We start from the raw sequence: 26,278 nt of genomic DNA, 5'->3' as shown, positions 1-26,278 counted from the left end.
AAGACAAAACCTCAGAAAATGATATGGAGATAAGAACCTAATTTAAAAAATTCAAATTAATGATCATAAAGATGCTCACTGAACTCAGGAGAAGAATGGATAAACACAGAACCTCAATAAAGAGATAGAACACATAACAAAGTATGTTATTGACAGATCCAGCATGAATATATTAAGGACAAAGCTGAACTGAACATCATTAACCAACTAAATATGACTGACATCTATAGAATACTTCAACAACAGCAGAATATACAAGTTCACACAAAACATTCACCAAGATAGACCACATTCTGAGCTGTAAGATACCTTAAATTAAAAAGAATGCACTCTCAGACTCTTAAATACATAGGTCAAAGTCTTTAGGGAAGTTTAAAAATATTTTGAAGTGAAAATGAAAACACAAATTATCAAAATTTATAGGATGCACCAAATGCAGTGCTTAGAGGAAAATTTACAGCACTGAATGTATATATTAGAAGATAGATCTAAAAATCAATAATCAAGGCTTCCACCATAGGAAATTAGGAAAAGAACTAAAACCAAAGGAAGTAAAAAATTAAAATTAAAACAGAAATCAATGAAGTTAAAAACAAAACCAAAATCAGCAGAGGAAAAAAAAGTTGGTCTTTTTAAAATATCAATAAAATTGATAAGCCTCTGGCTAGGTTAAAAAAAAAAAAAAAAGACAAATTACTATTATCAGAATGGAAAGAAGACCATCAATTCTGATCGCATGGACATTAAAGGGGTAATAAAGGAATATTATAAACAATCTATATCCACAAATTTAATCACCTAGAAAAGTGGCCCAATTCTTTGAAAGACACAATCTGCCAAAACTCACACAAGAAGAAATAAACAATCTGAATAAGCCCATATCTAATATAAAAATTGAATCAATTAATAATTTTCCAAAACAGAGAACCACCAGGCCCAAATAGGTTCACTAGTGAATTCTATCAGATATATAAGGAAGAAATTATACCAATTCTCCACAATCTCTTCCAGAAAACAGAAATCATTTCTTCTGACTCATTATGAGGCTTTCATTAGAATAAATCAAGACCAGATGATGATATTACAAAAAATACAGACTGATATCTCTCATGAACATAGACACAAAAATCCTCAACAAAGACTAGCAAATCAAATCTAACAATGTATAAAAAGAATTATATACCACAACAAAATGGGATTTATTTTAGGTATGCAATGCTGAGTTCAATATTCAAAGATTAATATAATCCATCACAATCAATAAGATTAAAAAAAAAACACTTACTGTGGTATTACTTATGGAGGCAAAATCCTAGATACAACCTGATATCCATTAATAGGGGAAAAGTTTGAAAATATTATGGTAAAGCCATATCAAAGTACTATGGAGCTATTAAAAACAGTGTTTCATTTTGTACTCATTTTGGAAGATGCTTATGGTTACACATAAGAAAACTGAATATTGTATATGATATTATTTTTATGAAAAGGAAACAAAAATTCTGTGATTATGAGTATATGTTTGATAGATCATTATAAGTTCAGAGAAAGTCTAAAAGCATAACCAAAATGCTACCACTGGTAACAGCCAGGAGATAGAACTAAGCGAGGGTAGAGAAGGAAGACGGAAAAGTTAGCTTTTCCTTTGTGCACCTTTGTGTGGTTTGACTTGAATCAATCGTGGGTGGCTTTAGAAGACTGAAAGAGTCCAAGAAGCAAAAACATCCCATCTAGAGTGAACCCTCCTATTCTCACTTTGAAGTTACTCACATCAAGGCCTAATCTGCCTGCATTGTCCATAATTCTGGTTACTTCAACCTGAAATCATCTAATACATTGTTAGTGGCTGATCAGGAACCTAACTATCTAGAATAGTTATCCTGATTTTCATTATTAACATATTGTATGACATTTTGGAAACTTTTGAATCAGATCAAGAAAATGTGCTAAAAATTCCACAAACTTAAAACATAGACATATACCTTTTTTCTTCAGAAGAGTTCATATTTTCTCCATAAAGTAGTAAGGTAAGTCCTTCTTCTACAGATGCAATTCTTGCCAAAATATCAGCTATGTGAATTAAAGCTGTTTCAGAGCAATTTGGAGCAGTCTGTACATTAAAAAGATAACAAATCATATAATTTTATGACATGTTAACATTTCACAGACTAAAATTTAAGGGTGGTAGTGTAGTCTAACAAAGTTATATTACCACAATAAAAAGAAAGTTAATGACTGTTTGGCTATGAAGTATGTCTGAATTAAATGTGTCACTATATTATGTTCACTTACCAGCACAGTTGATGAGGCAGATACATACAGACTTTTTATCCAAACCAGTTATTGTTTATTAAGACAGCTGACAGAACTGCTGTTCTCATTACAGTTTTACATATAATTCTGTTTGACAAATGCAGTAGCTCCTCTAGATCCATCTTGCCCTTTACTTCCCACTCACCAGTTCCTGAATATCCACCCTAATTTTATTATACACGATTTCTAACACACTGCCATCATTTCTAAGGAACACCATTCCTTTGTGCAATTGGTTGGGTCATGAATTATAGGTCTGAGTAAGGACAACCAATTCACGTGCTGACCAATAACCAATGATGTCATCTAATGGGGGGGGTGAACCAATCATATTTCTTTACTTTTAATTTTAAGTGGGAATACGAAAAATATCTTTGCCAGCATATAGCAAATTAGTACAAGGCAATTACTAAAAACTAGAGTCATATTAATGCTGGAGCCCATCTAGAAGCCTAAGTCTCCTAAAGTTCCTGTTCTTTCTGGGGCCTACTTATTTGTCTATACCTGCATAGCTGCCAGTACACATGTTCTCTATAAGAAATCTGAGTATCTATACTTTGAAACCAATACGGCCTAATAAATTCAGTGAGTTAGCTTTATAACTAATGAGTCAGGCATATTCACCTGAATATTTCCTTATTGTATTAGGCATTACGATACAGTCTATTACTTTCACATTAAATACCTTTCTTAAAACAACTTCTCAGGGGCGGCTGGGTGGCTTAGTGATTAAGCGTCTGCCTTCTGCTCAGGTCATGATCCCAGTGTCCTGGGATCAATCCCCTGCTCAGCAGGAAGCCTACTTCTCCCCCTCCCACTCCCCCTGCTTGTGTTCCCTCTCTCACTGTCTCTCTCTCTGTCAAATAAATAAATAAAATCTTTAAAAAAAACAAAAACAAAAACAAAAAAAAACAAAAAACTTCTCTGCCTGGAATACTTTCCTTCTCTCATATATTCGCTTTTTTTTAAACCTTTCTATTCCTCATCCAGTATTTTAATAGTCTGCCTTTCCTATTAGAATAGGTTCCTTCAGAAGAAAGTATAAGTCTTAATCTCTTCTATCTTTCAAATACCTAGCGAAGCACCAATGATACAGTAGTGGTTCAATGGGTGATGCTGAATGCTTTAAGATTAAATACGGAATGTCTATTATGTGCCAGAGGGCTGTTTCTTACACTCAAGAATAATGCCAGCATAATTACAGAAATAGATAACATGGGAATATGGAGAAATAAACACCTAACTTTCCTAGGAAGAACTAGGACAAATTTTCAGAGAAAAAAAAAAAAACTATAGTCTGAAGAAAGGAATTTTTCACTTAGACCAAGACTTCCCAGGGTGAGGGAAAAGTATGCAAACATAGGGAAATATTATAACCTTGTCAAAAAATGCAAATAATCTGTTATAATTGAAACACATGGGAAAAAATAGGTAGGATACAACATGAAAGTTGATAAATTTCAGACTTTTTAACTAGACATTTATCTAGCAAGCAACAAGTAGGAAAGTATTGTGATGGCTTTAGTGACAATACAGAGGACAGGCCAGAAAGATGAAAGACTGGGAAAAATAAGAAAATCATTTCAATATTCCAAGCAAGGAATTATCAGAGCTTAAATAAAATCAGAAGCAGTAGGGATTAAAAGACATACATGGATTTTAGAGACACATAAGAGAACAAGTCTATAGGGCTTAATTACAAATGGAATGAAGAAAATGAGGAAGAAGTCTAGATATATAGCAGTCCTACTCATCACACGAGCAAGCTTGAAGAAGTGGAGCAAGAGAAAAAAAAAGGAAAGAAAAGAAAAGAAAGAAAGGGGGCGCCTGGGTGGCTCAGACGGTTAAGTGTCACCTTCGGCTCAGGTCATGATCCCAGGGTCCTGGGATCAAGCCCCACATGGGGCTCCCTGCTGAGCAGGGAGCCTGCTTCTCCCTCTCCCTCTGCCTCTGCCTGCCACTCCCCCTGCTTGTACTCTCTCTCTCTCTCTCTCTGTGTGTCAAATAAAAAATAAAAAAATCTTAAAAAAAAAAAAAGAAAAGAAAGAAAATGAAAAAGAAAAAACTGACAAACCAAAAACTACTGTTTTGAAAATTGCATTTGATTTGCTAATGGAATAACTCAAAAAGGTATTTAGCAGGCATCTAAAGACAACTCTAGAGCTGAAGAGATCTAAACTTAGATGTTAACTATACATCTAATCTTCATGACTGGAGGGAATCACCTAGGAAAAACTCTCTTCCGAGAGAAAAGAGTGAACCAGGTCGTGACTCACTGAAGACAGGAGGGACCTGGAAGGGGAGCCCTCATAGGTGACAGGGAAAGAATGGTTAGAAAGGGAGGGCAAAAAATATATAGGAACTTAGGAAAGCCAGATAAACAATTTTACAAGTTGTCTACTGTGTTAATAATCAGGTAGATAATAGTCTGAAAAGTGGTCACTAGTTATAGGTGTAGGAAGTTACAAGCAACAGCAATCAATGACGTGATGGAGGTAAGATCAAAATGCAATGTTTTGAAACATGACAGAATAGAGGGAGCCAGGAAACAATGGCAGTCTTCCATAATTAATTGTTAAGAAGATCAGATATTAGGTGGTAGCTAAAGATGTGCATTGGATGATCAAGGGCTTCTCTCATCCCAACTATGAGACAGATTCAGGCATATTTACAGATAAAGGAAAGAAGCCACAAGAAGATAAAAAGTTAAAGATATATGAAAGCAAAGACAAACAACAGTTCTGAAACAAAATCCAAGAGCACATTTCTCAACTCTGGTATGAGGTTCATATTTCATATTACCATTGACATTATGGCATCTTATTACATTAAACTATATTAGGAATTCTATTGGTCCTTCTCTACTTATCTTCCTAAGGCTAACCATAAAATCAAAATTACATCCCCTTAATTTCCTAGAATTCCATACTTTGTACCACATTCACATAAATGCTTAATGTTTTCTGAATGAGCAATGAATAATGACTATATGATGGGATGAACAGTTGCCCAGCCCATTGAGGAGTGGGCATAGGAGATGAAAACAGTAAAAACACTACACAACACAGACATGGAAAGGCAAAACCTTTAGCCTATTAAGATTTAAGTCATTCCCCCGATGCTTAAGTCATAGAAATGGACAGAGAGCAGTGCTAGTAGTGGTACCAACTCTGCCACCTGTTAAATGTCGGACTTCGAGCAATCCACTTCTTTCAGCCACAGTTGTAAGGATTAAATTACATAATGCAAAGGAACGGGCCATACAAACTGTAAAGAGATATGAGCATCCCAGTTCTGAACATATGTGTAAGTTTTTTTTTTTTCTAAAAAATTAGTTCTTCACATAAAACAGAGCTGACTCTTCAGAAAAATAATGTAAAGGCTATAAAATTACTGTTAAAACAAATAATAAAATTCACAAGATTAGATTTGCAAGACAAATACCTTAATAACTTCCCTCAATCCTTATACCTAAGCCTGACTAGAAAAGAAAATTATGTTATATGTATTTTCCCCCTACACTGTCAATAACAAATAAATCAACTGACTACATAAACTATGATTTAACATTAAATAAAAATCTAGGGTCAGCATAAAATACATTCATATGTGGAAAGATATTCTAATAAATATTTCAAATACGTCAAATTTAAAAATAAAGTCCCATTGAATATTCCCAATACCCAATTAAAAGACTCTCTTTAGTAAATACCAACCTTAGCTCCTTTCATTAAATTATGAATAGGCTGAAGAAGTGCCTCAATCACAGTGTTATTATATAAGCATTCGATTGCACATTCTTTTTGATCACAGAGTATCCGAAGAACTTCAGTCACCATACTTGCAGGAGAGTAATTATCTGATAAACAAGTACTTTTAGATATTAAAATTTTAAACATTAAGAACTTAATATATCTTATTTATGAGTTAGCCATTGCTGTTCTAAAAAGATCAACATCAAAGTTAAATAGTTTAAAAAAAAAGGCACACAACGCAATGCCCAAAGGATGAGGTATTGTCAATTCATAACCTGAAACCTAAGGGGTGATCAGTTAAGCTCAATATATCCTCAAGTTAATTTTTAAAAAGTAAATGACAAATCTGAATGCTGAGAAACAACAGAAGATCATTCACTGTTTGACATTAAGTCACTGCTAACAGTGAAGATGTGATTTGAAGCAAATTTACAACTTTTCTCCTCCCAGCAAACACTTGTATTCACTTTTTCTTTTTTCTTAAAATATGTATCTGGGGCACCTAGGTGGCTCAGTCAATTAGGCATCTGACTCTGGATTTCAGCTCAGGTCATGATCTCGGGTTCATGAGATAGAGCCCCACTTCGGGCTCCAAGCTCAACGGTGAGTCTGCTTGAGATTCTCTCTCCCTCTCCTTGTGCCCCTCACCCCCCAGTCGCACAGGCACTCTCTCTCTCAAATAAATAAATAAATCTTTAAAAAGAAAAAAAATATATGCATTCAAGTGTCCAGCCTAGTAGAAAATGAAAGTAAAACAAAATGATGGCTAAAAAGGCAGAAAAGGTAAAACCTCCTTTAAGACTAACACACCACTACTTGTATCACCATAAAACTGGTGAAATGAATGAGGATTGTAAAAACTTTCTTTTAAGATATATACAGGAAAACACAAATACAAATAAATGTAACACAGGGAATAGTCACTAAAATAAGTGTGATATTTTTGGTTTCATAAATCAATATATTTTCAGGTTATATTACCTAATATACTCACAAAATAGTGTTCTACAAGAATGTAAGGAACCAAAAGTTAGCAGCTTAGGTTGTAAGCTATAATACTAAAAGTAACACCAAAATTCTTAATTTAGGTTACAATATTCTATACTCCATGAACACACTAAGACTTCAAGTCAATACTTGACAAAAAGAAAATGGAGGAGAAAAGTTTAGTGATTATTTTCCAACCAGTTCCAGACCCTGTTTGCAATGAGAGATACTACTGATGAGCATATGGCCATTCATTCATTCATCCATTCTTTTATCTATTTTTGAGTGCCTACCATGTGCCAGACACTGTGCTAGGCACTGGAACTAAGACACAAAAAAAATTAAAAAACAGTCCACTAGATGGTAAACCAAGACACTGGCAAATAATTATAAGAAGGAACATTTTTAACAAAGGAAGCACCGTATGTTATAGGAACATATCACAGGAGGACATAAGCTACATGTTTATACATAGAAATGCTGTAAAGGCAGAAAGAAATTTGAGAGCCATTGTTAAGACTAATAAGTTGTTATAATTACATAAATAAAACATACTGATTGATAGGTGCATATAGCATTAATATATATGGCCCAAACTATCTTTTTTTCTTTGATTCACTTGAATTCTTCTCAGAATTTTGCCAGCATCTCTACAGTAATTTCCAGGTTTAGAACACTATGAGCCTATAGATTATGGGAGTGTTTTGTTATTAAAGTGTTTTACTTTGTAAACTTTCATTGATAGTCAAAGGAAAAAGTGTAAGTTATCTTTTAAATGTAAATATTGTAAACCACTTTTTTATAAGCCAGTCAACAGCTAAAGACTAAAAGTTATTATATTCAAAAACATGAAGTTTTTGCTTTTGCTTTATTCTTTCATAAGAGAAGATCTGAAGTTTTAGATGTGAGCTAAAACAAGCAGGCTGATCAAAACATCAGGCAAGTATAAAGCACAGAAAACAGCAAGAAAGAACACATTACTACCTATCAATCAAATTTCCCTTAGTAGCATTTCTTAAGAACATCCTGATCTTAAGAACAACATTAAAATTCTCAGAAAAATCAATTCTACATAAAAAGGCAGAAAATTAGGAACATCTTAAAACATCAATGAACAAAATTAAATTTCATGGTTTACTTCCAGGACCAACGTAATTTGTTATGAATAATACTGCATCTTAGGAAACCTCTTTACCAAAACTAGGTCAGTCACTCAAAATGTCTAGACAATGGAATTTTAAGTATTTTTAGATGTTTTCTATTACACTATTTAAAATAGAAGCAGAATTACCTAAATGTGCAGCTGATGTCATCTTTGGACAACTTGGTGAGTAATAGATAAGTTGGGTAAACAGAACCAGAAGATCTGTAAGGGATACTAAATCTTTGAAAAGGAAAAAAGAAAAAGATTATTTTCTAGTATACACTTACAACTTAGAAAAATTTAACTGAGCTTCCCATCCTCCTGAGTTTTCAGAGACTGTGGTAAAATGGTAAAATTAGGAGAAGGGAGCTGGAACCCAGAAGGCCCCAGGAAAACAAATTAGACATGGGAAGTTAAAAGGTGGCAAGGACAACAACACAGCAGGTCCTATGTGCAGGTGCAGTTTTACCACTTATGGCGGACCCGTCACTTCATATAAACCTACAGCAGGAAGATCTTCGAATCTCATTAGGACCATGAGCTTTTAAGGAACGATAAAATTCAGCTTCATATATTGTTCCAGCCAACTTATCTATATAGAACTGTAGAAAAGGTATCAAACTTTTTCGAGGAATTATTTTGGGCTCAGTGGCCAAACTGTTTCTGTTACAAATACTCAATTATGATGTTGTAAAGTAGCCATAGACAATTTGCAAATGGACAAGTATGGTGGTCTTCCAATAAGATTTTACATACACCAAAATTTTAATTTTATTCCACATGTCACAAAATAGTCATAATTTCTTCTAGTAATTAGCTCACAAGCCATACAAAACAGTACCAGATTTGGCCCATGGGTTGTAATTTACCAACCCCTGCTGCAGACTATTTTCATCAAGATTCTGGTGAAAATGCAGGTAAAACTTAGAGGTAACTGTTGACTTATGCTAATATAGTAGAACAAAGCTCTCAAAACTGAGTTTTGAGATGACCTATGACATTCGTCAGGCCAAAAGGTCGATGTTAAAAGTCAACATAAAGTGCTAAATTACAGATGATAGACATATAAACTTCAGTTCAATACTTGCAGTAACATTATAAGCATTTATTAATCTTTCTATTTCTGTAAAGTTCAACAATATCCTATAAAATGGCAGCTCTTTTCTTGAAAGTCCATTCTCTAAGTGCTCATTATGCCTAGAATTACATGACCACAGGATATATCAGTACATAAAACAGTTTTTGTTGAGGAGCTCACAACCAGCGTAACTGAGGAGAAAACCTTAAGTAAAACAACTAGGAAACGGTACAAAAGTATTCAAAATGAAGATACTCCATGATAGGATTGGCAAACTATAGCAATTATGGCCTAATTTTGTAAGGCTCGTAAGCTAAAAATGTTTTGTTTTGTTTTATGCTTTTAAAGGTATACATGGGGCACCTGGGTGGCTCAGTCAGTTAAGCATCTGCCTTCGGCTCAGGTCATGATCCAGGGGTCCTGGGATCTAGCCCCGCATCGGGTTCCTTGCTCAGCGGGGAGCCTGCTTCTCTCTCTGCCTGTTGCTCCCCCTGCTTGTGTCCCTCTCCCCCCCCCAACAAATAAATACATAAATAAATCTTTAAAAATAAATAAATAAATAAAGGTGTGTAAACTGTGTCAAGGGTCTCCCAAACCATACCCAGATTCAATGGTTCACTAGGAGGACTCAACATACAGTTGTGCTCCCAGCTATGGTATTTCACAACAAAAGATAAAAAGCAAAAGTGTATGAGGTGAAGTCCAGGTGCAAACGTCCAAGGGTCCTCTTCCAGTGGAGTCACACAAAATATACTTAATTCTTCCAGCAACAAGCTGTGACAACACACGTAAAATGTTGGCTACCAAGAAGCTCCTTAGAGATTCAGTGCCCAAGCTTTTTACTGGGGGCTGATAATGTAAGCACACTCTACTTAGCACATACCAGGATTCCAGACTCCCAGAAGGAAAGCAAGTATTTAGTATAAACTACATTGTGCGTACAGACAGTTTAGGTAGGCACAGTGAACCACTCTTATCGGTTCTGGGAAGAGTGAGAAATCCAAGTTTCCAGACGCCAGCTAGTGCAACCTCGCAAGCAGGCTTTCCTAAGGATAGCAGTCTCAGGCCTGCTGTGATAACTCTTCTGCACACATGAGCACATGGATACACAAATACTCAGGATATGCAACAGAGACAGTATGTAGCCCACAAAACCAAAAATATTTACTATCAGAGACATTACAGAAAAAGTTTGCTGGTCGCTAGACTATAGTCCTATATAGACTTAAAGTTTTAAGGGAGGCAAAAAAGTAATAGCATGTGCTGAAGTTTGATGTGGAGAACTTTAAAAATAGGACTTAGGGTAACATAGTAATGTATCAAATGGTACAGGGCTTTGCAGTTTATAAAATAGCATTCTGAAACCGCATCTCTAATCATCACAAAAACTGTGTGAGCTCAGTATCACTGATATTATTCCATCTTTGTAGATTAAAAAAACAAGCAATGGTTAAGTGAGTTGCCCAAAGGTCATAACCAGTTTATAAGGGAACTAGAATTTAAACAAGGTCTTCTAGTTCTGAATCCAGATCTGGATCGTTCAGTATGTCTAGGATTTTGAAAGACAGGGAGAAATAAGGAAAGCATTAAAGGCTGGATGAATAGAAAAAACTAGAATGTAGGGGAAAAGCACATACTGATAAGAGCAAATGTAATACTTCAAGGTATACAAGCCATCAGTAGACTAAAGGTATGTCACTAAGTATCCTAGAAGAGACCATGCAAAATCTCCAAAGTTTAGTAATTCATAGCACATTAACCTTACCAAGCTTCTCCTAATTGTACTTACCTTTTCTATTCTTCAGCTTTATGGGAAATAGCCGTCTGCCTTGTGTATAGATCAATAACCTTCCTAAAAGGCACAGTGAGTGAATGAAATAAATATATTGTAATTCTTGTCCTGAGTAGTAGAAGGTTTTCTGTTTGTTCCCTTAAAAGAGAAGCAAACAAATATTTATTTTAATGCTATTATATTTTAGATTGTACCTATCTTCATTCCTTTCCAAACATTAAACAAGGTTGCAGTCTATAATGAAGACTCTGTTGGTGTTAAAAAAAAAAAAAAAAAGTTAATTATCTTTCTTAAGATCCTATAACACCTAAATCTCTGGGGAAAACCATTCATCACAAAATTTAAGCTCAGGGAAGTGTAAGATGCATACAGTATTCCTTCTCAATCAGCATAAGATTGTCAGAATTATCATTTGTTATCAAGAGGAACTTCAAGAATAAGTTAAGGGAGGAAGTCAATAGAAAATATTACTGTTTAATTCTACCAATTAAAAGTCAATACTATAAAAGATTGTATTTATAACCATGTTAGCAAATGAAATTAGAATCTGTAAAATATATACACCTAATATATATCATTCATCCATATATTCAAGATCTACTGAGTACCTGTTTGATATAAGACCTTGAATTATTTGCTGGTGTCAAAAACCAGTAAGAAGCATGAAACTGGGCTTCCAATTCAGAGTATGGCAGTCTGGTATGACCAGAATTTGAGGGTTAGGGGCAGATAACAGAGGACTAAGCTACAAAAGGAATATGGATTTTATTATAGAGGTGACTGAAATGATATTAAAGTGTTGTAAGCATGAAAGTAATCAAATATGCACGTAAAAAACTAACCCTGATGGTAGCATAAAAGGTAGATGGAAGAAGGTAAAGGTCTGAAATCAGACTAAAAAAAAATCATGAGCAAAAGCATCAGCAACAAGAATGGAGAAGAGAAGACAGACAAATCTTGAAGAAAATTAAGTCAATAGGCCTTAGACAGGACTACATGGGGACTGTGAAAGAATAAGAAAATTCTCAAGTTCCTACCTCAACATCTGTATACATAGTGAATTTAAGTAATTCTAAAGGAGAAAGGAGGGAGAAACCACTCTAGATACAGAATAAAGTGATTTCAGTCTTTGATATTTTAATATTGAAGTGCCCATGGAGCACCCGGATAGATATTCTAAGTATGATAAGGGTATATGGATCTGGAATTCAGTAAAGTGGCAGACTTAAATATTTCAGAGTCACATATATAGTTTTTGAAACCATGAAAGTAAATGGGCTCCCGCAGAGAGAACAGGTAGACTAAGGTGAGAAAAAAAGGCAACACCCTTGTGAATACACACATACAAAGAAAAGAGCCTTTCCAGTGAAATGAGGATTCCTTACATGAGAATGAGGAATTCCAAGAAAGAATGGTACCAAGAAGAAGAAAGGGTCAACAGAGGCAAAGGCTATAAAATTAGGACAAGAAAGAGGGGAAATGGATAAAGGGAAGATATGGAGCACTAGAAATTGCCTCATTTCCATTGTTGAAAAGTGAATAGGAGGTAAAGAAATGGGCCCTGGGCGTATTTAGGATACTTAAAAGAGTATTCTCTGCAGGGAAGCTTCTCTGCAGGAGGTTCGGATAATGCAGGGCAAGTACCAACAGAAAGAGAGACACAGTAAGAAGTGAAGCAATGTCCCAGTTCTAAAACATGGAAACAAAACCCAAAGAACACCAGAGGAGAACAGAATCAAGAACAAAAAATCAATCTGGAAAAGAATACCTATTCAGTGCAGTCCAAAGAAAAGGGATATTGATAAGGGCATATAAACATGCATTTGTATGCTCAGAAGCAGGACGTTTGGGGAATTCATATCTGCCAAGTTCTACTTTTCTTAGTGTAGTAGGATGCAAAGTCTCCTCTTGAAAGAAAAGTGAGCCAGGGTAAAGCAGGGCCCTTGATGACTGGTAAAAGCTTGCAATAGCTATTGTGGACACTGAAGAAAAAATACCTAAGAGGATGCAACACAGTTGCTATGGTTAGAAAAGCAGTATGCCCACTGAATGCATAACAAATGCTCTCTGCTCAATTTCCTGAAGACCAGAGAGGATGGAAGACTGAGTTGATCTAAAGACAAGAAACTGCAGACAGGAAACTCTGAAATGAAAGAGAAAGAGCAAGGATTTTGAAAGAAATGGCTAAAAAAAAAAAAGCATGAAGCACCCCAGGTCTTCACTAGATAGGGAAGAGAGCAAAGCCATGATGTCCTAGTAGAATGGTAGGGGGAGGAAAAAAATCACTAGATATAACATTTTAATATCAAGAAATTTTAAAAATCCATAAATTTATAAATGAGGTAAGTTTATATAAACTTATCCTTTTCCTCCTCTTGAATAAATTCTGGCTTCTATACTTCCCCCTTTACTACAAAACACTAGCTTTTGAAACCCACTAATTACTGGTCTTTGACCATTTTTCTTGCTTGAATTAGATAAAGAATTTACCCAAGGATAAAAAAAAAATAAGATCTTCATATTCTCAGAGAACTTACTATTTGCTTAGAGAAGTGACAAAAGAGAATGAAAAAAGATTAACAAAAGTGTATAGACATTGGTACATAGCAGAATCTGACTATAAGAGAAGATCCACTTTACTTATTCCTGAGATTCAATAGAGTAATTAAGGCCAGATTATGAAACATCTAGGGTATTTTAGCTCAGAAAGAGGATAAGCAGACAGGAATCAAAGGGTGGGGTATCCAGTAATAAAACAGTGTTTTACAGAAATGTTCTTCCTCCTAAAACGCATAAAGGTCAATTAAATGACTAATATACCAGAGGAAAGAATGAGCAGTATCTTACCTCAATATAACAGACTAGGACATATACTCTAGTATAAATTGAAGAACTGCATATGTAACAATCCATATGATAATGCATTAATTTCAAATGTACAGCTGTTATTAAAGTCATCATCATGCTGTGTCTTTTAAATTTGTGAAAATATTTTACGTTAGCAGAAGTGATCTAATTTACCATGCTACTGACCATTAAAAACTAAGTTACTGAAAGGTATCATGTTTAAAAGTATGTAACAGAGGAAAACAATACTTACCACAATGCTTTGAATGACCCAAAATCTCATCGGCTTTCATGGCTTCACACAACTCAAAGTACTGAACACACTGCTGAACTGCTGTAGTTATCTAATAAAATAATAACTTATTAATTCTAGAAATTTACAGCCCCCAAGTTCAAGCAGTAAAAAAAAAAAAAAAAAGTTAATTAAGGTTCTAAAAATATGCTGGAAAAATTATTTAAGAAAAATATTTAAAATAATATTTTTCCAGGCCACTGAAGCTCAGCCTCCCCAATTATATTTTAACAATGGCATCATTCATACTTGTGGACCAACAATATTGCTATAATGTCAGTGTCAATGGACAAAAATAGATACATACTTCATACTTTACAGTGAAAGATACAAAAATTCTGTGACCATGACTTTAAGAACTCTCTTGCCAATATCCCCAGTTCCCTTGCCTTAGAGTCTTTTCTTCCTATCTAGCCAGCAGAATATGAACTAGATCAGCTTTCTATTCCCTATGGAGAACTCCTTTATATATTCAGTAGATGCAAATATCAAAAGATGTGTGTGTGTGTGTGTGTGTGTGTGTGTGTGTTTGTGTATAAATTTTAAAGTATACGTGGCCCAACTTTTGAAAAGAAACTTTGGGAAAAATGAATATAAACTCTATCCCTACTTTTCAGAATTGAAGATCAGATTTTGTGCATGTACAGTGGAAACTTTAAGACCATTCCATGCATTTGTCTTTTGCTTTGTTAGAGCTCCTTACATAAAGGCTTTAATCATGGCAGTGGGTTTGGCACGATGACCTGCTAAAGCGTTTCTTCTAGCTTCTGCATAGTCTCATAGCATTTTCTGCAACTGAGGAATGTCTGCATTGTCCAGCAGAGTGGCCACTAGCTATATGTGGCTACTGAAAACTTGAAATGTAATTAGGGAAACTGAGGGAACTGGGTATTTTTAATTTTCTTTAATTATAATTTAAAACTAATACATGGTTAGTGGCTACTATGTGCAATTCTATTACATTTATGACATTTATGAAATTTTAAGTAGGTAGCATTAGGCAACACAATTTATGTGCTTGCTGTCAATTTTTTTAAGATTTTATTTATTTATTTTATTTATTTATTTGAGAGAGAGAAAGTGTGTATACAAGCATGGGGGCGAGGGGCAGAGGGAGAAGCAAACTCCCTGCTGAGCAGGGAGCCTAATATAGGGCTCCATTCCCAGGATGCTAGGATCATGACCTGAGCGGAAGGCAGATGCTAACTGAGTGAGCTACTCAGGCACCCCCGTGCTGTCTATTTTTAAGAACTGAGAAAGCTGAGAGCTTTATTTCCATAGCATTGTAAAGTCATGAACTAGTTGAAAAGCATTTTGGCTATCAGCATAAATATTTAACTTTTTATTTAAACAACTTCATTCTTTGCCCAATCTACCCTTAAGGGAATGACTTCTGAAATGGCTTTATGTAGTGTATTTCCTTTTTCTTGCCCTCGCAAAGTCATTTAAAAAAAATATTGACAGCTAAAATTTAAGTTTTCTCTTGGTTTTTCACATACCCTGTTTTTTTAACTTCCCTCCCCTGCCCTTCCTCCATCTTAGGAGTTAGCAATTAAGTGTACCTGAGTTGCCATCCATCCTCTATTATTATGAACTCACTCATATTTTGTAAGTTTAGGAAAGCTTTTTAAGAGAAAATAAGGTTTAAGTTGAAATCTCATGCAAGTTTGACCCATTATGTACAGGACGTATTTGATATAAAGTTCTTTATAATAAAGTAACTATTTTCAGACTAAAAACTGATTATAGTATAATTAATTCTTAAAAATTTGTTCCTTATTTAAAAAGTTAATCTATCAGAAACACTTGCAAAACTTCCACCCAGGCTCCTGTGATAGCAACAGTAAATTATTTGTATGACAGACCATGGGGAGGGTGAATCACTGGGGTTTCTCCCCCCTTCCTCTATTCTGACAGGATCAGTCTATATTCATATGGCAAAAATCTTCATTTAAAATAGGAATGGGAGGGAAATGAGATGTGGAAAGACTATTTCAATTCATTAAAAATTCTTAAACACTACTTTTTTAGGATTTATCTGAGAGAGAGAGATAAAAAGAAAGAGAGCAGCCCTGCAAGTAGGGGGAGGGGCAGAGGGAGAGAGTGAGAATCTCCAGCAGACTCCCTGCTGAGCTTGGAGCCTCCCTCTGTTGGAGATCATGACCTGAGCCAAAATCAAGAGTCAGTCACTTAACGGACTGAGCCACTCAGGCGCCCCAAACACTTACTACTTCTACTAATAAATCCTCACTCTATTCTTCAACATTCCTCTCTTCTCCTTTCTGAAACTCAATGCTCTTGATTCTCAAACACAGAAAAATTATTGTTCTTTCATTTTATGCTCTACTGCACTCAGTTCACAACTCTAGGAATATTTCACTTGCCCTTTTAAACTCAAGATTCTAACTACAGAAATCATACTTATTTCAAAGTCATATGAGAACTTTTAAAAATATTTTAATAAATTTCACATTTTATGTTTGTCAATTGTTATTAGATTTGATTGCTTTTCAATTCCTTTCAATGCCTGTACATACTATTCTACCAATAGCAATAAATGTAGAAAATTTTGCTAATGTATTTTACAGTATTAGTTTATATTTGGTGTAACTTGAATTAATTTTTGTAAATACAAAAGCATTTATCATTCTGAGTTTTTCATACAACCTTCAGTCAAAAGCCTGGGTATATTTTACAGAACTAACTCCCCTACAAATACCCAACCTGAATTAAGTTATAATACTTAAAAATAGGGCTTATCTCAAACTAGCTTGTTAAGCATCTCAATTTACTCTGTAATTATGGATTTCCTAATTGTTATCCTGACTATAATTTAAGTCTCTACTTATATCCTTTTATATTTCACAGAATGGTAGTTTTAAAAAGATCACATAAAACGGGGATTGTTTCATCAACCAAGATTAATTATCACTCAACTTTGCACATTCAACTTATTACACTGTATATCTTTTTGTGATATTATTTCTCAAAATAAGGACAGAAATAGACTTACCAGAGATTTATATTTCTTTTCTAGAAGTCTTAGTACTGCAGTTCTGCTATAATATGCATGCTAAAATTAGGAGAAAATGATATTTAATATTCAAGCTATACCAAAGTCTATTTTTCCTGCATCATTTCCAATAACATAAATTACCAACAACAGTTTTAAATTATTGTAATCAGTACAAAACAGGTTTTTCTATGTACAATGGATTATGAGCATAGCAATCACCAGAATGCAAATGATAAGAAAAAACTACGGATCATTTATTGACAGACCAGTAGAAAAAATATTCAATCCCTCAAATGCAACCAGTTTCTGTGCTAAGTTATTTTAAAACCATTATCAACACACATATCTGAAGGAAAGATACAAAAGTGGGGGAGGAGAAGATCACAACCCTCACAATGAAGAGGATATTCTACTGTCTACATATGCAGAAGTTTGCCAAGCATGAAATGTTCTGAAAGAACAGTATCTTAATCATTTTCTGCCAATCACATATTTTAAGTGATTCGAAGTGCCAAAAAATAATTCTCTCCTTAGAGCTAAATATAGTAGGATTAAAACATGCTTTTTATGCATTGCACAAAGGGGAGACTATACATCAATATTACTAAATTAGATACGAATTTTCAACATAGCTTCTTCATTTTACTTAATAAAAACTATTAAACAGTATTATACTTGGAAAAAACTGTCACGATTCTAGGAAATAGAGTTTAATTAAATGGGGTATTGGTTAATTGAGGTTTAATAGAAACCCTGTGTGTTTTAACCCTAGTGGTTTAAAATGTTTTCAAAAACCATTAATCCTTTTTTCAGTTTTAAAAGAGAAATGGTAACCAACAATTCAACTTCTGATCATGTTCTGAAAAGAAATCCTCACTGGGCATGCCTTAGACCAGTCACTATACTATATCCCTCACACCAAGTTCAGCTGCTACCTGATTTGGTACATAAAGTTTTATATATTATCTATGGATGCTTTTGGGTTACAACAGAATTGAGTAGGTGCAGAGACAGTACAACCCACAAAACCAAAAATTTACTGTCTGGCCCTTTAGAAAGTCTGCCAACCTCTGACTTAGATGAGTATAGGGAATGTGATGAATTTTCATTAATATTAGAACACACTCAGGAGCTGATTTTTTTTTAAAGAATTTTCTGTTGGTTAGTTTTCCTGTGATCTGCTGCATACTCTTGAGAATCAAGTACTAACAATAAAAAATGTTAAGTGAAAAAATTATAAACAGAATAGGATTTGTTTTTCTTTTAAAGATTTTATTTATTTATTTGTCAGAGAGAGAGAGAGAACGAGCACAAGCAGGGGGAGCAGCAGACAGATGGAGAAGCAGGCTCCCCACTGAGCAAAGAGCCTGATGTGGGACTCGATCCCAGGACCCTGGGATCATGACCTGAACAGAAGGCAGACACTTAATGACTAAGCCACCTAGGCGTCCCAACAGAATAGGATTTGTTAAAGACCTAAACCGATAAATTTACAATTGTATATAATGTAACTACATAACCAAAATCTTGATAGTTATACCTGTGTTACAGAAATTTAATTTGTGGTTTTAAATATTTTGCATGTTTTCTACAATAAAGGTATAATTTGATAATTAAAAATTAAGGAGAAAGTGTCAGATGTAAGAAACAAAGGGTTCAAGTTAATTAAACTGAGCAAACACTTATCAAACATAAACAGTATAGGCCAGGTAAGGGCTAAACCCTGGACAGAACTGGGTTTTGGTTAATTAGGCATTACTATCCAGTTTAGATAACAAAAATAAAAATAAAAATAAGCCAAACTAGGTAATGTCCAAACTGTGCCAAGCAGTAAATAAACATGTTGCTGCTTTGCATGGCCAAGTCATGGCCCCACCCTTCTCCCTTCCCCACAGCAGCAAATACATAATGCCTGGCAGACCAGTTTTAGAGGGACAAAGATGTAAGAATAAAAGCCAGCACTGCTGCAGCTACTACCACACAGACCACTCTTATTCCACAGCAGATGAGGGAGGAACAGCATAAGGATCTCTTTTACTCTTCAATTAGTTTCAGTTCCAGAACAGTAATGAGCTCCCCTGGAAATCACTGGCATTCAGGCATTAAACATTTTCCAAACTACAGGTTCAGGAGGAAGTAAATGAAAGGATATTTTCAGACATACTTCCTAAGTCAGAGAAAAATGAACATTGAACTCACATTCTACCATACCTACTTAAAAAATCTGAAGCTTTTAAACTAAAAAAGACTAGATTTTGGGTAGATCATTCAGTTTACTAGATTCAAATGAATTATCATTTAAAATCCCATTCTGGCTCTGTCACTTACTAGGTAAACAATCTTAAGTTACTTCTCCATGGCTCAGCTCCCACATCAGTAAAATGGGGTAATAATACCATCTATCTCATAGATTGTTGTAAGATTTAAATGAGTTTAACATGTAAAAGTGATTAGAACTCTTAGCACACAGTAAAAACTGGAATGTTAGCTATTCTTTGAAACAATACAGCAATGCACTGAAAAGTATAAAAACATTCCATTTTTCCTTACCATCCACTTTTTGAACCACACAGCCTTGGTATCAACCAATGCAAAAAAGTAAACTGGATCCAAAATCTTTTGTGAGACAAGATGGCTCTGATCATGTTTAACTGCTAATAAGGACAAAGTATTCTCCACAATTTCTTCCATATACCTTAAAGTTTGGGAACGAAACAGTTTTAGAAAAAAAACAAATGCTATTACACATACACACACCCACTGTACCAGTGATATATTTTATATTTATAGAATAATGAAGTGAAAATTTTTAGAAAAAACCTTTTTTTTTTTTTATGTTTCAGCAAATGGTAGAGGTGGGATTCACACCCAATTTCTTCCTGCTTTTTATAAAACATATGTTCTTTCTACTTCAACACTGGCTCTCCAAACTTAACTTTCCTTTTTAGATTTACAGTTGCTCTTACAACCTTATTAAAAAAATTTTAGAACTGAAAGGAAAAAGGTTAAAGAACACTTAAGGAACTTGTCCAAACTAGCAGACAAATTATAAAAGAATTGGAGGCTACAACAACTTCATTTTGCTTTGTTGTGATAAATAAATGATATAAAATGATATTTGCATAGAGCCATTCATGTAGGAAAGCACAAAACATGAAAAGCTAAATAAACCTATGAATCCCTTCCCAAAAACGTAAGTCAATTAAGACTGTCTCTATTCTCCTTGTAATGTACACGGGACAGTAACACCCCTATATTTTATATTAGCATAAATTAGAGGACTTACTTTTCTGGGTGACGAATCCAGAAAGATGGAGCCTCTTTCTGATATTCATTTAGAAGACGAACCTGAAAAGCAGTGCGTAACAGTTCTCAAAAATCAGAATTCTTAAATATAGAACAATTTAAATTTTTAAAAAAGCATATAGCAAGTGAATACCTTTTTAAGTAAGCTGATCACATTAGGATTACTTATATCTATACCAGCTGAAAGAGTAGGAATATAATTTTCTCTAGAAAGAAAGTATAACTTCAAATATTTAGCTGAAAAGAAAAATTTAAAAATATGATATCATTCATTTACAGTGTTTTCTGAAAAGTTATTTCCTATCCATTTTCTTAAGCACAAAAAAATTTAATAAACATACCTAAGCTTGTATAAATCTCCTTGGTCATATGTAATGGTGAAAGAGTAAACGTCTGTGCATAGAATTTTAAAATCCGGTCCTGTGGAAATGAAAAGATTTGCATCAGAGATTCTTACAAAAATAGAATAGAGATGAAAAAACTATTTTTCACATAGTGAAAAACTTAGAAAATAAACAAAATAATCCATTCAAAACTTAAGTAGGAATGTACTTATAAATAAGAGCACAATCTTATGTTGGTCAGTAAAAAGTAAAATTGACCAAAACTACATGGGAGGGCAGAGAGTGAGGTTTGATAGACAGAAGAAGGTACAATGTGAAGGTATCAAGGGAAAAGTAGGAGTACTAAATGGTTAACACAAACAAACAAAAAATACTCCACTCTTCCAAATCCAACATTTGTTGTTTTTTAAAATTGTTTACATGGGTAGTTTCAGTAATTTGACATTTAGGACTCTAATATTTTGCCCATTCCCAAGAAAAGTATTATTTAACACATCTTCCAAATTTACATTATTAAAACCTAAAGTAGAAACTATCACAAGGTAAATGAATTAAATGTTAATAGATGTAGCTAGAAAAGTATTTGGCACTAGTAAGTACTTACAGATGACAGCTACCATTTTAATTTTACCAACTTTAATATTGTGATGAAATTAATCCTAATCGTGAAATTCAATATCCCATTAAAGAAAAACATAACATCTCCTCAAGTGTTCTACTCTGGGGCGGGGGTAAATAACTTGCCTATATCAAATGTAGCATAATTAGAAAAAATGGTTACCCAAATGACTAAAAATTTCTAATAACCCGAAGGAATTCTTACTGAATACAGGATATTAAATACTTTGGAAAGTTTATTTTTATAGTTACAGCAATTGGTAAGTATCTGTCACACTCTTCAAACACTATAGGCTTCACTCAGTTACATGCAAGAGTCTTTTAGAATAGGAAATGAAGAAACAGAATCCAACTCAGAATCTGGATCAAGCATAAATTCAAAAAAGAATGCCATGTCTTATTTTCTAGTCCAAAATGATTGGTTCTATTACCATTTCCCCTCTGTAACAACTTCTTCCCATTTTATTAAACATTGACAATATTCTTGCTGAATAATCTATAATGGCTAAACAAAGCCACTTATATTGACCCATTAGGATATTTACTGTTTATAAAGTTGTTATATAACTTTTTAAATAATAAAAGGAAACCTATCTGACCACTTTTCTTTGTTAAGAAAAAAATACAGAGAAATTTACAACTGTATCTCCTTTTAGAAAGCCTTGAAATGTTAAAAGTGACCCTGAAATATCTTTTTCCCTTTTGAAGTTCCTGGGTCATTGAGTTTTTACAGAAGTCTACATCATCATCTGGCGTCAGGTTGAACTGCATCCCGATATTAGGTAATTGAACACATTTCCCCCCTTATAAAAACAACAAACCACTTGTTCCCAAACCACTTCTGTTTATCAGTATAATTATATCTTCATTGATGGAAGAATGCGATTTTCAACAGATAAATGTATTGAGATTTTTTTTCTTTAATAATTGTTCACTGACTCCTCTACTAGAATGTAAGTTCTATGAAGCAAAGACTTCTGTCTTGCTCAGTGTGTTTCCTTACACTAAACACAGGATCAGGATCTGAAAGAGACACTGTCAGTTTTTCACAGAGAGTCGTCCAATTTTCACAGTTCAAAACATCAGACGGCGGAGCTGAACATAACGTTTGCAAGGCTTCATATCTCACCTATAATTTAAAACATTTTTTATTAATACCCAGCCACTAGAATACCACCAATACTTCAAATATTAAACATTGAAAAGCAGTCTAGATAATTGTTTCAAAGAGCCAATTGATGAAAATCAGAGGTCCTTTTATAAAACAATTTTTGAGAACTCATTTTTTGAAACTAAGTGTTAAACAGAAAAAAATAGGTTGTTATTTTACATAAAGCAAAAATTAAAACCTAACTGTTGGAGATTCTAGGTCACATGTCTAAGTGAAAGAGGAAGAAGAATGGTGGCCAAATCTGAATCACCAGGGCAAGGTTTTCCAATGGATTTGTCTCACACATTCTCCCTACTTAAGTAGGCACCTATAGGTGGTCCTACAGTTTGAGGGCCTTAATTTTAAAAATAGCATAATATGCCCCTGGTGAAGCATTCCCATTCCAGAATATAGGAACAATTCTCACAAAATAATTTGGACTAGTTTTTGTTGCTACACCGTATTTTCTGACCTTCTAACCACTGAGGTAGGAAAAGTCAACAGTGTGATGCAAAATTGAATGTCTGTATTTTCATGGAAAGCTTACTTCTTAATCATTCTTTGCAAAATCGAATCAGAATTCACCCAAAACAGTATGACCCAAATGACAGCAGTGAAAAATAGCTCTACTCCAATCATGAATGGAGCAAGGCTTCTCCCCCACCACTCTCCAACTAGTGAGTAATAACACACTGATTCCAACCCGTTTCTCAAAATCTGGTTGTTTCTCCAGCTGAAATAACTGAAACCTAGTGGTCTAAAAAGGGCAAGAGGTGGGGGGGGGGGGGGGGGGAAGGGCAGGAGAAGCTAAGACCTTAGGAAACCAGACACTCTAAATCAAGTTTTAGGTGAAAAAGAATACACATGCACTTAGAAGTGTGTATATATTCTTATGAAAGAAGAACTCCTAAACACAACTATATTTGTGATAGGGACTGGAGGACTTTGGAGAGATTTTAGAAACATTAAATATTTTCTCCTTTTCAGTTAATTTTTAGGACAAAATCCCATTAAGAATTTATTACTTGCAGAAGCACAATAAAAGTTTCCGAACAAGTATAGATTTCCAAGTAATCCATTTAAACTAAAGACAGTAAGATTGTTAATATATAGGGCGCCTGGATGGCTTAGTCAGTTAAGTGTCTGCCTTCGAGCCCCAAGTTGGGCTCCCTGCTCAGTGGAGAGCCTGCTTCTCCCTCTCCCTCTGTCCCTCCCCTGACTCGTGCTCACGTGCGCTCTAACTCAAATAAATAAAATCTTTAAAAAATAAAATAAAATAAAATGAAAACTTGAAAAACATTTTAAAAACTGAAACCAATTGGCAAGATATGCACAAAAGTCTTAGGTACTTAAAATCCTATTTTCTATTTCAGACTGATTTAATGAAATAAGATGATAAACAGTAATGTATATAATCTTAAAATATAAACAGGCACAATTCACTAGAACTCCTTCTTTAAAATCCTTTTTCTAATAAATGAATACATGTGTCAAAGTTGCTCACATTTTCCAGAAGTAGAAAGAACATTAAATGAAGATCGTTTTTCTTCAAGGAAATCACTAAAATATCATATACAAAGCAACAGTGAAAGAACAGTCTGGGAGACAACTGCTTATAACTTTATCCCTTCAAAACTGAAACTAGACATAAAAATTTCCTCCTACAAACCGTGACAATTCTCTGACAGCCTCCCTTATTCTGTGACCTTTCATTTCAAGACTGGAAAGTCTAGCAGCGACATCAGTCTAGGAGCACCATGATAATAAAAGCCTATCTTCAAGAGAAACAGTCCAGCTGCTACTGATTATAATCTAATATATTATAAATATATATACCTGATTGAACTTGACAGCTATCCTTCAAACTTACCTCTTTAGGTTGCCCAGGATCCAACTGGTCTAAAATCAATTGTAATTTTCCTTGACAAAATTTGTAACTCTGTAACACAATTGACAGAACATTCATTTAGTAGACTTTTTAGAAGTACTGCTATAAATTAGTTTTTAATATAATTCCAAGCACAAAATGCATTCTGAGCAAGAAAAGAGAGTGATCTATTCTGATTTGGCAGAAAACGTGGAATTTGTTTCCCAAGGCATTTAAATGGGAACTGAAGTCTCAGGAGAAGAGTGTACTTCATGTATATGAAAATTATTATTATTTGCTGAGCAACTGCAATATGTAGTACATTACAAGATTCAAAAGATGTAAAGCCAAGATGTTTTGTACCCAGAAATGTGAGATGAATGAAACAGAAAGCTAAAACAAGAAGGCACTAATGGTACCCTAGGCAGAGCTATGATGCTGCTTGAACATTTTTGTCCCTTTATCTTTCCTGTACTTTTCCTTAGCCCTCCATGCCGCCTCTTTGGTGAAAAATTCCTGAGATAAAAGCCTCTATCTAGAGAAAAGTTTATAGTAGACCATAAGTTATTTTGGAAAAGGAAAGGGTCTTTTTCTTGCTGAAGGCAGTTTAAATATGACTAATACCTAAAATTACCATCTAAAAATAAAACTGCCATTAAAATAATAGCTGTCATTTATTACCTTTTATGTAACAAGCCCTATATGATCTCAATTCACAATGACTGAAATATGAGAAATATGAAAACTAAGGTTAAATAACTTCTCCAAGTCACCCAGCTATCAGAACTCAGATTCCCATCCACATTTTTACTATGTACACTCTTCCCTTAGGTGTTCTCATCCAGTTCTTTAGGTACATCATGATGACTCAAATTTCCATCAGTCACTGCTTCTCCAAAGTTATATATAATTATCCTTTCAACATTTCCATTTGGATGTCTAATAGGCATCTCAAACTTAACATGTCCAAGACAGAATTCTTGATTTTATTCCAAACCTGCTCCTCCCCAAACTTCTCCAGCCTCCTAAATGACACTACCCACCCATCCAGATTTTTTACTTATATCAAAAATAGAAGTCAATCTTGGATCTTCACTTTCTCTTATTTCCTATACCCAATATCATTAAGTCCCATAAGATAACCCCCAAGTTCCACATATCTTAACTCCAACTACCCTATACTTCCCTGCTAAAACCTTAAATCAAGGCACCATCAACTCTAGCCTAGACTCCTTCAATTCATACTTAGTCTCCTTGCTTCTATTTTTTTTATATTAAAAAAATGTTTTATTTTATTTATTTATTTTTTTTATTGACATATAATATATTATTTGTTTCAGGGGTACAGGTCTGTGATTCATCAGTCTTACACAATTCACAGCACTCACCATAGTATATACACTCCCCAATGTCCATCACCCAGCCACCCCATCCCTCCCACGCCCCTCCACTCCAGCAACCCTCAGTCCTTGCTTCTATTCTTAAATCCCATCCTACTCCACCCTACCATCCACTCATTCTCCAGCAACAGTCAGATGAAGCTTCTCAAAGTTACAAATCAAATCTCTTCATCTCCCTTATTTCAATCCCACAAAGGATACTTCCCACAATACTCAGAATATAGGAGATTTACTTACATGATCTGGGCCCCTGCTTCTCTAACACACTCTCCTACAATTCTTCCCTCTGCCACCCAGACTTCAGTCACACTGGCCTTTTTTCCCCATTCCTGGAAGACGCCATGCTCACTCTAGCCTAAGAACCTTTGC

At 34.5% G+C, this 26,278-nt stretch overlaps 1 protein-coding gene across 6 annotated transcripts in view; it reads right to left on the bottom strand.

The window, feature by feature from the left end:
- Positions 1-26,278, bottom strand: part of TBC1D32 (TBC1 domain family member 32) — a 201,245-nt gene that overhangs the window by 143,626 nt on the left and 31,341 nt on the right. For 5 of the 6 annotated variants that reach the window (XM_078054793.1, XM_036118997.2, XM_078054797.1 and 2 more), the window contains 12 exons: positions 24,513-24,581; positions 22,496-22,621; positions 20,872-20,950; positions 20,664-20,767; positions 20,511-20,572; positions 19,775-19,919; positions 17,222-17,281; positions 14,170-14,260; positions 11,067-11,207; positions 8,347-8,439; positions 6,030-6,172; positions 1,983-2,110 (listed from right to left, as the gene is read on the bottom strand). In XM_078054793.1, the coding sequence (XP_077910919.1) occupies positions 1,983-2,110; positions 6,030-6,172; positions 8,347-8,439; positions 11,067-11,207; positions 14,170-14,260; positions 17,222-17,281; positions 19,775-19,919; positions 20,511-20,572; positions 20,664-20,767; positions 20,872-20,950; positions 22,496-22,621; positions 24,513-24,581 (1,241 nt within the window). The remainder of the gene's footprint in view (positions 1-1,982; positions 2,111-6,029; positions 6,173-8,346; positions 8,440-11,066; positions 11,208-14,169; positions 14,261-17,221; positions 17,282-19,774; positions 19,920-20,510; positions 20,573-20,663; positions 20,768-20,871; positions 20,951-22,495; positions 22,622-24,512; positions 24,582-26,278) is intronic. The other variant, XM_078054794.1, reaches the window with a different exon arrangement.

This window comes from Halichoerus grypus, chromosome 9 (assembly GCF_964656455.1).
Source record: "Halichoerus grypus chromosome 9, mHalGry1.hap1.1, whole genome shotgun sequence".
NCBI classification, from domain to species: Eukaryota; Metazoa; Chordata; class Mammalia; order Carnivora; family Phocidae; genus Halichoerus; species Halichoerus grypus.
This window is presented reverse-complemented; position numbering and strand designations above follow the sequence as displayed.